We start from the raw sequence: 13,017 nt of genomic DNA on the forward strand, positions 1-13,017 counted from the left end.
TGTCACTATTTTATAAAAATGAATTAAGAGAAATCTAACATCCTTCTGTTCTTTACAACTACCTGTAAAACAGCTGAGGTAAATAAAGTCTAACTCCATCCATTGCAAGACAAGGTCTCAAAAGGCAATGGAGTACTTTAATACAGAATTTGAAATGTCCTCACTCAGAAATGTGATTTTTTTTTTCCAGATGAACCATGATATGCCCCAACACAAGCTAACTTGACAGGAAAGATGAGCAATGTAACAGAATTCATCCTGCTGGGCCTGACCCCAAATCCACAACTGCAGAAACTCTTATTCACTGTGCTTCTACTGGCCTATTTGATCACACTGGCAGGTAATATGCTCATCTCCATCACCATCTTCATCAGCCCAGCCCTGGGCTCTCCCATGTACTTCTTTCTGTCCTGTTTGTCCATTATAGATGGTTTCTACGCTTCTTCCATAGCACCCAAAATGATCTTTGACTTGATCTCTGAAAAGAACACCATCTCCTTCAGTGGCTGCATGACTCAGCTCTTTACTGAACACTTTTTTGCTGCAGCTGAGATCATCCTGTTAATGGCCATGGCCTATGACCGCTATGTGGCCATCTGTAAGCCCTTGCACTACATGACCATCATGAACCGGCAGGTGTGTGGTTTCCTGGTGGGGGCTGCTGGTTTCTTGGGGTTTATTCATGGAGGGATACAGATTTTGTTTATGGCTCAGTTACCATTCTGTGGACCCAATGTCATCGACCACTTTATGTGTGATTTAATTCCTCTCCTGGAGCTGGCCTGCACAGACACCAGCACTTTGGGGCCCCTGATTGCTGCCAACAGTGGGTCACTGTGTCTGATCATCTTCTCCATGCTGGTGGCTTCCTATGTCCTCATCCTGCACTCCCTAAGGACTCACAGCTCTGAAGGGCGCCGCAAAGCCCTGTCTACCTGTGCCTCTCATGTCACAGTTGTCATTCTATTCTTTGTACCTTGTTCATACCTGTACCTCAGACCTGTGGCCTCCTTTCCCTCTGACAAGGCTATGACTGTGTTTTGTACCCTAGTGACACCTATGTTAAACCCTTTGATCTACACCTTCAGAAATGAGGAAGTGAAAAAGGTTCTGAAGAAGCTCTGGGTTCAAATGATGAGAGCTGATGAAAAATAAGCCCTGGGGGTAGTGCACTAGGCAAGAATATTGAGTGATATTTTATAAAGCTGTGTTCTCCTTGGCTTATTAAAATTGGGATGATCAATTATCCTCTGTGCATCAAAATTTTAATTGGCATATAATCATATATATTCATGGGGTGTAATGTGATCATTCAATACATGTAGAGTGGATATAATAATCAAATAAGGGTACTTAGAATTTCTACCTCCTTAAATATTATTACTTTTTATAATGGGAATCTTTAAATTCCTCTCTTCTAACTCTTTATAAAATATGTAATAAATTGTGAACTACATTACCCTCTTGTGCTGTAGAATATTAGAACTTATTCTCCCTATGTACTTAGAATTTCTACCTCTTTAAACTTTATTATTTCTTCATGCTTGGAATATTTAAACTCCTCTTTTGTAATTATTTATAAAATATATTTTAAAATGTGAACTATAATCACCCTCCTGGGTTGTAGAACAGTAGAACTTAGTCTTTCTACTAACTTTTAATAGCTTTTTCATTTCTGTGACTAAAACACCTGACAAGAACTTAGGGGATTAAAAGTTGATTTGGGCTCATAGGTCCATTGTGAGCCAACTCCATTTTTCTGGACCCAAGATGTAGCAGGACATCCCAGGGGAAGACATGGTGAAGGGACACTGTTCCATTCATGGTAGCTAGGAAGCAGAGAGAGAGAAGGCAGGAAGGAACCACACAGATAAGATACCTCCTTCCAGGGCTTTCCTTGATCACCCACTTCCGGCAGCTACACCCCACCTACCTACATTTCTCCCTCAATCCATCCATTCAAACTAGGATAGACTGACTAGGCTACAGCTCTCAGAATCATTCCACCTCTGAATATTCCTGCATTGACACAGGAGCCTTTGGAGGACACCTCATATCTAAACCATAAGAAAGTACATTTTGGTTCTCATTATCCAACCTTCTGTTCCTCCTCCTCTTCCACATACTTCCTGGACTCCAGCAACCACTATTCTACTTGAAACCTCTTTGCAATCAACTTTTTTAGCTTTTACATGGTGAGAACATACAGTGTCTTTTTTATTTCCCTTACATAATGTCCTCTAGTTCTGTCCATGTTGCTACAAATAACAGAATTTCAATCTATTTATGGCTGAATATTATGCTATTATACATACACATTATTACATATGAGTATGATTTGCATATACATCACAGTTTCTTTATGAACCCATACATTGTTGGATACATCAATTTTTATTATTAGCCCATACAGGGAGATAGTGACAAGAGACCATGATACTTTAAGGAATCTGTACATTGCTCCATTTCTTGGAAACAAGAATAAATATAATCCAAATCCAACTTGGATTTTATTTATCTTTATACCAATGCACTCATAAAATATAATTTTTAATATTTTTATGAATGGATATATGAGGGCAAAACTACCAAAGATTCAGAAGGGGTCATATTGTCAGCCTCACTGTGGTGTGACACATATCAAGGGCAATATTTCTCCTTTTATGCTCTTCATTACAGCCATACTGAAGTTTTAATGTGAAAGAGGAACAGAAACTATACATGAAAAGACTGTAGAATAGTAGGAAGTTTCTTTAAAAGTACATTCATCAAAATATTCTTTTCTTATCTTCCTGAGTTTGAGAGGTTAACCGAAGTTCCATTACAGCAATAGAAAACTTTTCACTTAACACAGTCACACAAAGAGCATTTTCACCAAAAAGCTTATTTTGACAATTACATCTCTACTATTCATTCCTTCTAGTGTATAATTATCCAAAAAAGGAAGTGGAAGAAGAATTGGCTGGCACAAAAGACAGAAAATGAACAAATCTTGAAGTGTTAAAGCTTAAAATATCTGAACCCTGAAGTTGGGTTTTAGACAGGAACAAAGGAGAAGAAAAGTTCTGAAAACAGCTGTTACAGGAAATTACAAGTGTAAGAACAAGTTGTGTCATGGAACTGAATGATAATGTTCTCAAATCTGGATCATAGAAAAAAATCCTAATCATGAACATAGTGAAATACTAAAAGAGTTAGAAACTGCAGATGCTTTGATACCACAGAGTAAGAGCTTTAGAAGAAACCATACATCACGTGTACGGCCTGATGAAATATATAGATATACATTGCTAAATGGATAAATTGAGCTAATTAAACATATGTGTTACCTCTTATCACTATCCTTTCAGTGCTAAGAACTCTTAAAATCCAATTAGGTGAGCTTGAATTTTATTTCACTAAAATTTGGCTTAGGCAGAATTCCAGTCTCAGTCAATCTAACTCAAAGCCCTTGTGCTTCACCCAACCTCACAGTGATTCCCCCAGACATAAACAAATGAGTTGATTTTCTATGTTTGTTTAAATTTCTAATATTTTATTTGAAATTCTCTTTTTTGAAATCCCCCTGACTTCATCTGCTTTCACAAACAGACCTGGCTGAAAATGTTGTCTTCAAAGAGTCAGCTGGTGATTTGTCAGTGATTTATAACTCCATGAATGTTTTGATTCTTGAGTAACAGGAAACTTCTTTGAAATTATTTCTCTCTCTTTTCTTTAATCTTTGAGTTTGAAGAAATAGCCTGCAGCTTGCAAAGTGGTACTTTCCTCTGATGCATAAAAACAAAAGAAAAAGATCATCAAACTTATTTCACAGAAATACGTTGTTGTAGTCAGCTTTTCCTCACGCTGACCAAAATACCTGGCTAGAACAACTTAGAGGAAGAAAAGTTAATTGTGCTTCACAGCTTCAGAGGCACATGATCTGCCCATTCCATGGCTCTGGGCCTGAGTAAGGTGGAACATCCTGGTGGAAGGGCATGGCTGAGGAAATCAGCTTAGGACCTAAAAACCAGGAGATAGAGGAAGAGATCCAATCATGGTGGCCAAACTATAAACCTCAAAGGCATACCCCCAAGTGACCTACTTCCTCCAGCCACACCGTACCCGCCTACAGTTACCACCCATTTAGTCCACATCAATGGGTCAATCCACACATTAGCTTATGCTTCTTTTAAAAAAAATCTTTATTTTATTTATTTTTATGTGGTGCTGAAGATCGAACTCAGTGCCTCACACATGCTAAGGCAAGCGCTCTACCACTGAGCCACAACCCCAGCCCCTAGCTTATGCTTCTTAATCTAATCATTTCAGCTCTGAAAATTATTGAATTATTTCACACAAGAGCTTTTGTAAATTTTATGTAAATCATAAAATATGTACCCATCCTAATATTTTCCATTAAGAAAGAGACTTCACTTGACAAACATGACGAACAGGTGTTCAGAGAGGTGAAAAAAAATCTTATTTTTAAGTTCTTTGCCCGTGGCCACATAAGAATGGATTGTAAAATAAAAAAATTCAAATAGAGGTATTCTTCCTTTGTACTCACTACTATTCTTTCTACAGCACTTAAAATCTGGAGGTTTAGGAAATTTTCAGTATTGATTCTTCTGTTTTCCCTTTTCTCCATCTCAGGGAGGGAACTAGTATTTATCACACTTCTGTCACTAGGCAGCTACTACTGTTTCTGTGTGCATTCTCCTTTTACCGGGGCATAACCTAAGGAACAACATACCTGTATTTGGACAAGGAAACGGAGCATCTGAAAGGTGCTTCTTGCTTAGGATGCCTTGTAAGCCGAACAAAGAACTAATTTACCCTCAGAGTGTCGTTTCCATCTTTCAGGCCAGCCGAGGCTTAACCAAGTCTGTAGATGAAGTCAAAGTTATAACAACAGAGCAACAATTGACAATAAAAGGGTCCTGGAGCTGATGGGTTTAGAAGGAGCACTGGAAGGACCAGCCTCAACTAGGAGAACAAGACAGAGTGAGCACAGATGCCATTAAATATGTAGGCACTTTAGGAATTCATTGACTCAGGAGCCAGGCATTATCAGAATTTCTTCATTTTGAAGGAGGGAGGGGAAATCACCATTTTCTATCACCAATAAACCGCTGTTCTGCATGATAGAATATAAAACATATCTGTGCTGTACTTACGTTTATGTCTCACTTTCATTATGATACTATATATACAATTATTATCTTGTTAAAATTAAATTTAAAATTAAGATATAAAATAAAATAGTCTCCTATCTATCTTGACTAAAAAAACTATGATTATGAATTTAATAGTATTTTTTCAGTCGTTTCTTTAAAATGGCACCTGTCTTCATAAACATAAGTGCACACACACACACACACACACATTTACACATAGAAACAAGATAATATTGTGTTTGATGCTGACATACTAGATGCACCATTTTTTCACCTCAGTTATTCACTCAGTTTTAAGCTTTTCAGACAAATCTTCATTGGTAGAGATTCAGATTCTTTCTTTTTCACTGGTGTACTATTTATTACCCGTCAGATCTGCCATATTTTTTAAAAGTATTCTGTTTTATTATGAAGATTCCATTATGAATACCCTTGTATGTTCCCATGTGCACATTCATCAGAGTTTTTCTACATAAACACCTGTAAGTGAACTAAATGTTTGTTTTTTATCTTGAATAATTTCCATGGAGTAGCTTTCTGTGGTGAATGTCACCAGCAATGTGAGAAAGCCGGCCACTTCTCATCTTTAGCTACATTGAAAATGTCAAGTGTTTTAGTCTTTGCCAAGCTAATATGTAACAATGGCATTTACTAGTTACAATAACTTGACATTTTCTTGATTACCACTGAAGTTGGGCATCTTTTAAAATGTTCATAGCAAGTATAAATTTCTTATTCATGCATTTGCCTGTTAATCTATTGATTGTTTAACTTTTCTTCTTACTTTTAGTTGTGATTTTTGCATTCTGCTTTTTTGGTAGTTATACAGATCACAAATATATCCTCCCAAGTAGTGACTGCTCTTTTAACTGTCTATGGTGTCTTCTTATCATTTAATAGCAGTTTAATAAATTACATCATTTGTTGATCCATTTTTTTATCTCATTCAGAAAGTATTTTTCTGTCCTAGGTCATGAATATATTCTCAAGTATTGTCTTCTGATGAATTTTTAAAAAGGAATTTTTGAGTTTGGAATTTTTTAATCTAAAATTTATTTTCATAGTTCTGTAAAACAAGAACCTAATTTTATTTTAGGACCCTCAAAGAACTCCACATTTGTTTACATGACTGAGTCAAACTCCCACTCATGTATATTTCTATATGAATGGGTAAGATATTCAATTATTATTAATTTACTTATTTTGGTAGGCTATTATTAATTAGCCTATGAAAAGGTGATTAAACAAAAGATGACAATATTTTCTTTGCCTAAAATTTCTTTTTTTTTTAATAGACACAGAAACTTAAAGGTCAAGCAAGAGCTATTTCTTTCTTTTTTTAAAGAGAGAGAGGAGAAAGAGAGAGAGAGAAAGAGAGAGAGAGAGAGAGAGAGAGAGAGAGAGAGAGAGAGAGAATATTTTTTAATATTTATTTTTCAGTTTTTGGTGGACACAACATCTTTATTTTATTTTATGTGGTGCTGAGAATTGAACCCAGCACCCCACGCATGCCAGGCGAGTGCGTTACCACTTGAGCCACATCCCCAGGCCAAGTGCTATTTCTTTTTAAGCTTCCAAATTTGTTGGCTCTTAGGAACTGATTTTAAATATTACATCTAATAATAAAAATATTTCCTTTCATATTAGTTTTCATCTTGTTAGATTTTTTCTTTGTACAAAAGTGGCATGGGGCTGACAGTGTAGATCAGTGGTGGAACACTTATCTAGCATGTGCATATCTCTGGGTTCAAATCCTGAAGCCTACAAAAGCAGAGGATACGTTGCAACCTGGTAAGTTACAGATTATTTGTCAAACAAGAAATAGAAATATGGAAGCCTTTGGCTGAATAAAAATGCTACTCCATAATGTAATTTGCAAGAAAATAGGTGGAACAAGAGCAAAATATAATTTTGAGAAAAATAAGTCAGTTTCAGAAAGAGAAGTTTTCTCCTCTTTGTGGAAGCTAGGAGGAAAAATATTATGTAAGAAAGGGACTCCATGAAATTAGAGGGAGATGAGTAGGGGGTTGGGGAGGGAGGAGAGGAACTTGGGAGCAGTGTTGGGGAATTAGGTTGATGAGATTATATTTTTGTGTGTATATTATATACCACAATGAAAACTACCATTGTGTATAATTAATATGCACAAGTTTTAAAAAGGTAACGTTTGAAAGGAATATATGCAGAGCTTGTAAAACTAAGAAAAAGATGAAATAAACATGAGCATGTGTTCCAGATTCCAGAACACAAGAAATCTTTGGTGTCTGAAAAAGGAAGAATTATGAAAAATAAAAGGAAATGCCTCTTTGCATCACTCACACAAAAATATTCTTCTATAAGCATGCATATTTCAAACCTAGCAGAGACAGGAGACCAGGCACTTTATGGAGGGTTTAGGAAAAGCTTGAGGTAGACATGATAATATCAAATAAACATCATGGGAAGTTACTCTGTGCCAGAGACTGCATTTAAAACTGTATAGATCATGAAGTTTTCACAATAACACTTTGGAACACATATTACCTTCACTATTTGCCCCGAGCTTTATTGAGGTATACAGTTAATGCCTTAAAAAGAGGAATGAACGCCCTGGCATTGCTACATGTGGGTAGACCTGGGGGAGGTTATGCTAAGTGAAATAAGCCAGACACATGAAGACAAACACAGCCTTATCGAACATGTGAATTTGAAATGTCATGACTTTTACTTTAAAGACAGGCATCATCTGGGGACAGGTGCATGGAGTACTGCATAGGTGGCATACGTTAAGGGTGTCCCCCCCACCAAGGCGTTTGAGCGGCAAACCACTCACCCCGTAGGCACAGCCCTGGGCATAAGACTACGTGTTGCAGTCACAGGGCTTGCTTCACAGCCCATTCCTTGATTGGTTGCCGCAAGGTCAGTTGGCAAGAAATTGTATTGGTGGCTGCCTGTAACCTGCTTAGCTACTGCCCAAATATACATAGATTGGTAACTATCAATAAATCAGACCTGCTTCCACCGTGGTCTCTGAAGGTCTTGATTAGTGACTCTGCAGCCACATTCTCCTCTACTCTGTTCCATGGAGCTCCTCACTGGATGAGAGAGAGCCCACACAGCATCAAAGACTTGTGGAAATATGACATTTCTGAGGGCTGGGATTGTGGCTCAGTGATGGAACGCTTGCCTAGCATGTGTGAGGCACTGGGTTTGATTCTCAGCACCACATATAAATGAATAAAAAATAAAGATCCACTGACAACTAAAAAATATTTAAAAAGGCCATGCCACAAGTAAACATAGGAAACTAGATTCAGACTCTGGTTGATCTGCCTGCAGCTCTCAAGCTGTCTACTGTCCTGCAGCAGCTATATTGATGACATCACACAGGGTGACAGGAGGGACAGAAGCTGCAGGCATGGATAAGCTTGAAGGTATGAGGTTATGTCTTGCCTTCTCTAAGGCTCAGTTAATTATCACATAGATTCAAAGGATATTAATGTGGATTGCTATTTAAAGATGATAGATCAAAATAAATGAGCTTCAGAATCAGATAACCTGGATTAGCCAATTAACCACATCACACAACACCCATTGCCTCATTTATAAAATATAAATAATAATCCAGGACCTGTGGATTCCATACAGCTGTTTTATAATGAAATTATGCAATGCAAGTGAAAAGGCCAAATAAATCATGAAAGTCCACGAAGAAGAAGAAAGGAATAAGATGATTTGCAGTAGTAAAAACAAAAGTCTCAGCTGTTTCATTTGCAGAAATTAAGTCACTTGTATTCCCAATTTACCGTTTACCATCCCTCCTGCAATGTCTTAGTGTAAAGAGCTTTCTTAAGGCAGTTTTTACGTCTTCATTCCTCAAGGTGTAAATAAGTGGATTCAGCATAGGTGTCAGAATCCCATAGAACACTGCCATGTGCTTGTCTATTGGCAAAGTGAATGATGGGCGCATGTAAATAAATATACAGGGCACAAAGAATAAGGCCACAACCGTGAAATGGGCCCCACAGGTGGAGAGGGCTTTGCGTCTCCCCTCTGCACTGTGGGACCTCAAGGTGTGCAGGATCACCATGTAGGAGGCAGCCAGCATGAGGAAGTTCAACAGGCAGATCACACCACTGTTGGCCACCACCAGCAGACCAATGACATATGTATTGGTGCAGGCGAGCTCCAGCAAAGGGTACAAGTCACACACAAAGTGATCGATCACGTTGGGCCCACAGAAGGGCAACCAAAGGACCAGAAGGAGCTGAACTGAGGAATGCAGGAAGCCCCCCAGCCAAGCCACCCCCACCAGAATGGCACAGAGATGCCTCGTCATGATGGTTGTATAGTACAGAGGCTTGCAGATGGCCACATAGCGGTCATAGGCCATCACCGTGAGCAGAATGATCTCAACACCTCCCAAAAAGTGGGCTCCAAAGAGTTGAAGCATGCAGCCTTCGTAAGAGATGGTTGTGCCCTCATACAAGGAGTCAGCGATGAGTTTAGGGGCCAGAGAAGAAGAATAACAGGTGTCCACAAAGGACAAGTTGGCCAGGAAAAAATACATAGGGGAAGCCAGAATGGAGCTGGAGGCAATAGTGACCACAATGAGCACATTGCCACCAACTGTGGCCACATAAATCATCAGGAAGACCATGAAGAGAATTCTCTGCACCTCTGGCTTCTCCGAGAGACCCAGCATGAAGAATTCCGTAATATTGTGAGATGTTCCCATGGAGTCCAAGGTCCCTGAGAATGCAGGCATGGTATTGCCTGTAATGTCAAAAAGCATGAGTAAGAGCATTAGTTCCAGGGGGTGGGATTGTGACAAGCTTTCTTCTGGCAAAACCATTTTCCCTTTGTCCCTCTTAACCCTCCTCTCTTCCAAAGATCTTATACCAATTGATGCTGTTAGACACAAAATGTGATCATGTCTGTAGCTTTCACATCCCTGGGCACTGGATATTCCAGTTATTAGCTGAAAACATTAACTCAATTATTTTAGCGTGTAACTGTTATTACAGCTGGGATTGAACATTCGACCAGAATCGATTTTACGATTAAAACTGGAGTGCATCTTGACCATTTTCAGCATAAATAAGATGGCATTTGAGAAAACCATGAATGTTTTGGATCTCCTGAAATCCCTGCCTTCGTGGTCTGTAGCCTCTGAATTAAAACTTCCTTCTCAGACTTCACAGAAAGGCTTGCTGAGCTGCGAGTCGGTGGTGTTTCCAGTGGCAACACAAACTGATGTAAATCAAACTGAAACAGAATGGGGTGAAAACGATTTGGTTGCACCGGGAGACTTGCCCCTGCTCCCTTCTCTCCTTGCTATTTCCTCCCTTTCTGTCCCCATGCAGTGGACCATATCTAGGAAGCAGCCTGATATACTCGCCCTCCACTTGCTTTACACATCTGCACACTTCTGGGTGTTGCTTACCCTGGCATTTTAAAGCCACCCCGGTAAAGGCTTCTGACCCCTCTTCAGCCTACATGAAGGACTCAAAGTAAAATATAATTAGAAACATAAATTGATGAACATCTTTTTATTACATGATTATCTGTCACCTGACTACATAAGGGAGGCTGCAAGGACAGAGAGAACCAGCTATGGATGATAAGCTCGTCTGGCAGAAGATACCTACTTACTCTTCATTCTCCTAATGATGTTACGGACATGCCTATCTTAGCTTTTGTTTGAAAGACCATCACCGACCTCCCCACGTCTTAGAAAATACAGGTCTTCTTCAAGTCGCCAAATCTTTCAACTTGCTGAAGATCTAATGTTCAGTGTGACAAGCGTTAAAGGAGAGCCAGTGTCAGCAGAGGAAAGAGACACCCAGATAGGAAATGCTGAGGAAAATTCCTCTGCTGACCAGGAAGCTGCCCTCTTTCTTCTGCAAATGCTTTATTGCAAGAAGGCAAATGCAGTTTCTGGGAGGGTCCAGTCTGATGAGGACCTTTCCTGAGCAGAACTGTCAGGTCAGAAGCACAGAGAGCGCCACAGAGCAAAGACCCACCCGCACCTCACCAAGCACCGTACAAAACTGCTTCACAGGTATCACCTCACCTCATCCTCCCGTCAGCCCAGGGAGGTCAATTCCTCTTTGAGTCTCATTTTGCAGAGTGAGAAAGAGACGTAAGTTTTACATCTTTCAGGTGGGGATCTCAACTTTTTCCGCTGCCCTCCTCTCTCTGTCACTTTGTGAAAAGCACAAATAGCAAACAAGTGGCAGAGCTGAGGTTTTATCAGGCAGTCTTGTCACAGGGTCTCTGTGAGCTTTGCTTACTACACTGTCACTCAGATACGCCTGGATTCAAATCCTTCCTCTGCCACTTTTGGCCACATGACTATGAACGACCTCACAAAGCCTGATGTTCCTATCCGTAAAATAAAGGTAAGAGTTTATACAATCATTATGTGTCAACTTTTTAAAAACTACTTAAATTTATAAATAAAAGAGCTCTACTACAACCCAAGGTTACTGAGAGGACATGAAAATAGTGCATGTCATGTGTTTGTAGAAACCTGGATATGATAAACATTCAATAAATGGTATCTCTGATTGTCACCATCATCGCCACCTTAGGCAACAAATCTTCATATGGCTTAAGGAGCCAGGACCAAGTGTGTGCGTTCCAGACTAAGCAGATCTTGATGTGGGTGTATTTCATCATGAGTATGAAATATATACTAACACTCATCCTCATACAGAACAAAAGAAAGCAGAGAAAATATAATAATGAATTATATAGTAGTACATCCAAATAATGAGTTGATAATGCCAATATACAAGAATGATAAACTGGTACATTTCTGGAATTCAAATTTTTAGGAGTATGAAATAAAGCATTTGTTAAAAACCAGTAAAGAAAAGTCTCCTGTTTGGGTGATCCATGAGAAACAAAATTACTTGTAGAACATGATGTTAATGTTAGCAAAATTATTCCACTGCATTTTTAAAAAAATGAGATTGAAATTTTTGTTTATTAAATTTGAAAGATAACTTATAAAAACTTACATTTATTGGATCTGAGGATACCAACAAGTCTCCAGAATATCCTTAATTCCCAATATCATACCATGATGTTCCTGAAAGGTCTTTGAGGCTAGCTTAAAGTATATGATTCTAAATTTCACTATTTCATGTTATAAAATATCAGTTGATATTTAACTTCTTTTTTTTTTATATTGAGGCAAAGCACAGACTAGGCAGCTGCTATTCACTGAAGAAACGTATCTAATCTAAAAGGTTTTTACAAGAGAACTAGGTGAAAACCTAAAGAGGGACATTCATTTACAAGCAGCTAGGAGTTTGTCCCATCATCCATTTCCCTTTGATTTGCTGAAGAAGACATGACATTTAAAATCATCTTTCCCAGTTGCCTCCGTTTAGTGGTGGATTTGAAACTCTGCAAGATGAAATGAAGCTGTTCTGAAGTTGCATGGGTTATTGGGGCAGAAGCACAGCTAGAACCCAGGTCTCTCTTCACTCCAATCTGTGCCTTGGGCAAGTGAAAAAGGTACCCCTGCCAATGCTCAGGTGCAAAAGCCTCAGGGAAGTGACAGCTGGCTTTCTGGCTCTTCTTTCTGAGAAAAATATTCATCAGCACAGTCTCAGAGAAAATCTTTCTCCTCCCAGTGAAGAGTGTCATTTATAAGGTAGAAATGAAAATGCGGGGTCATTAGCACTGAACACTCTCTGCTTCTCTGAGGGATAGATTGCTGGAAGCAGCTTCTGCCTGTCCACAGGTTGGAACAATGTGGATGCATCATTAATTAGTCCCCGTGAATATAAAGCATCTCTCAGGGAAGTAACTTGTATTCTACTTCTTGAAAATGTGCAGTGACCTTCTAGTGTCTAGAGAAAAA

The 13,017-nt window shown here is 38.9% G+C and overlaps 2 protein-coding genes across 2 annotated transcripts; one reads left to right on the forward strand and one right to left on the reverse strand.

Annotated features, from left to right (window-relative positions):
• Positions 1-234: 234 nt before the first annotated feature.
• Positions 235-1,155, forward strand: LOC143391638 (olfactory receptor 4C45-like). Its single transcript, XM_076844397.2, has one exon. It carries the CDS (start codon positions 235-237, stop codon positions 1,153-1,155), a length of 921 nt encoding a protein of 306 aa, XP_076700512.2.
• A 7,785-nt stretch (positions 1,156-8,940) lies between these two features.
• Positions 8,941-9,876, reverse strand: LOC143390108 (olfactory receptor 4C3-like). Its single transcript, XM_076842709.2, has one exon. The coding sequence runs from the start codon at positions 9,874-9,876 to the stop codon at positions 8,941-8,943; it is 936 nt and encodes a 311-aa protein (XP_076698824.2).
• Positions 9,877-13,017: the final 3,141 nt, after the last annotated feature.

The sequence above is a fragment of the Callospermophilus lateralis genome, chromosome 2, assembly GCF_048772815.1.
Source record: "Callospermophilus lateralis isolate mCalLat2 chromosome 2, mCalLat2.hap1, whole genome shotgun sequence".
NCBI classification, from domain to species: Eukaryota; Metazoa; Chordata; class Mammalia; order Rodentia; family Sciuridae; genus Callospermophilus; species Callospermophilus lateralis.

Excerpts from the sequence above, each read along its gene's own strand:
- LOC143390108 (XM_076842709.2), bottom strand. The coding sequence starts at position 9,876 with ATGGGAACATCTCACAATATTACGGAATTCTTCATGCTGGGTCTCTCG.
- LOC143391638 (XM_076844397.2), top strand. The coding sequence starts at position 235 with ATGAGCAATGTAACAGAATTCATCCTGCTGGGCCTGACCCCAAATCCA.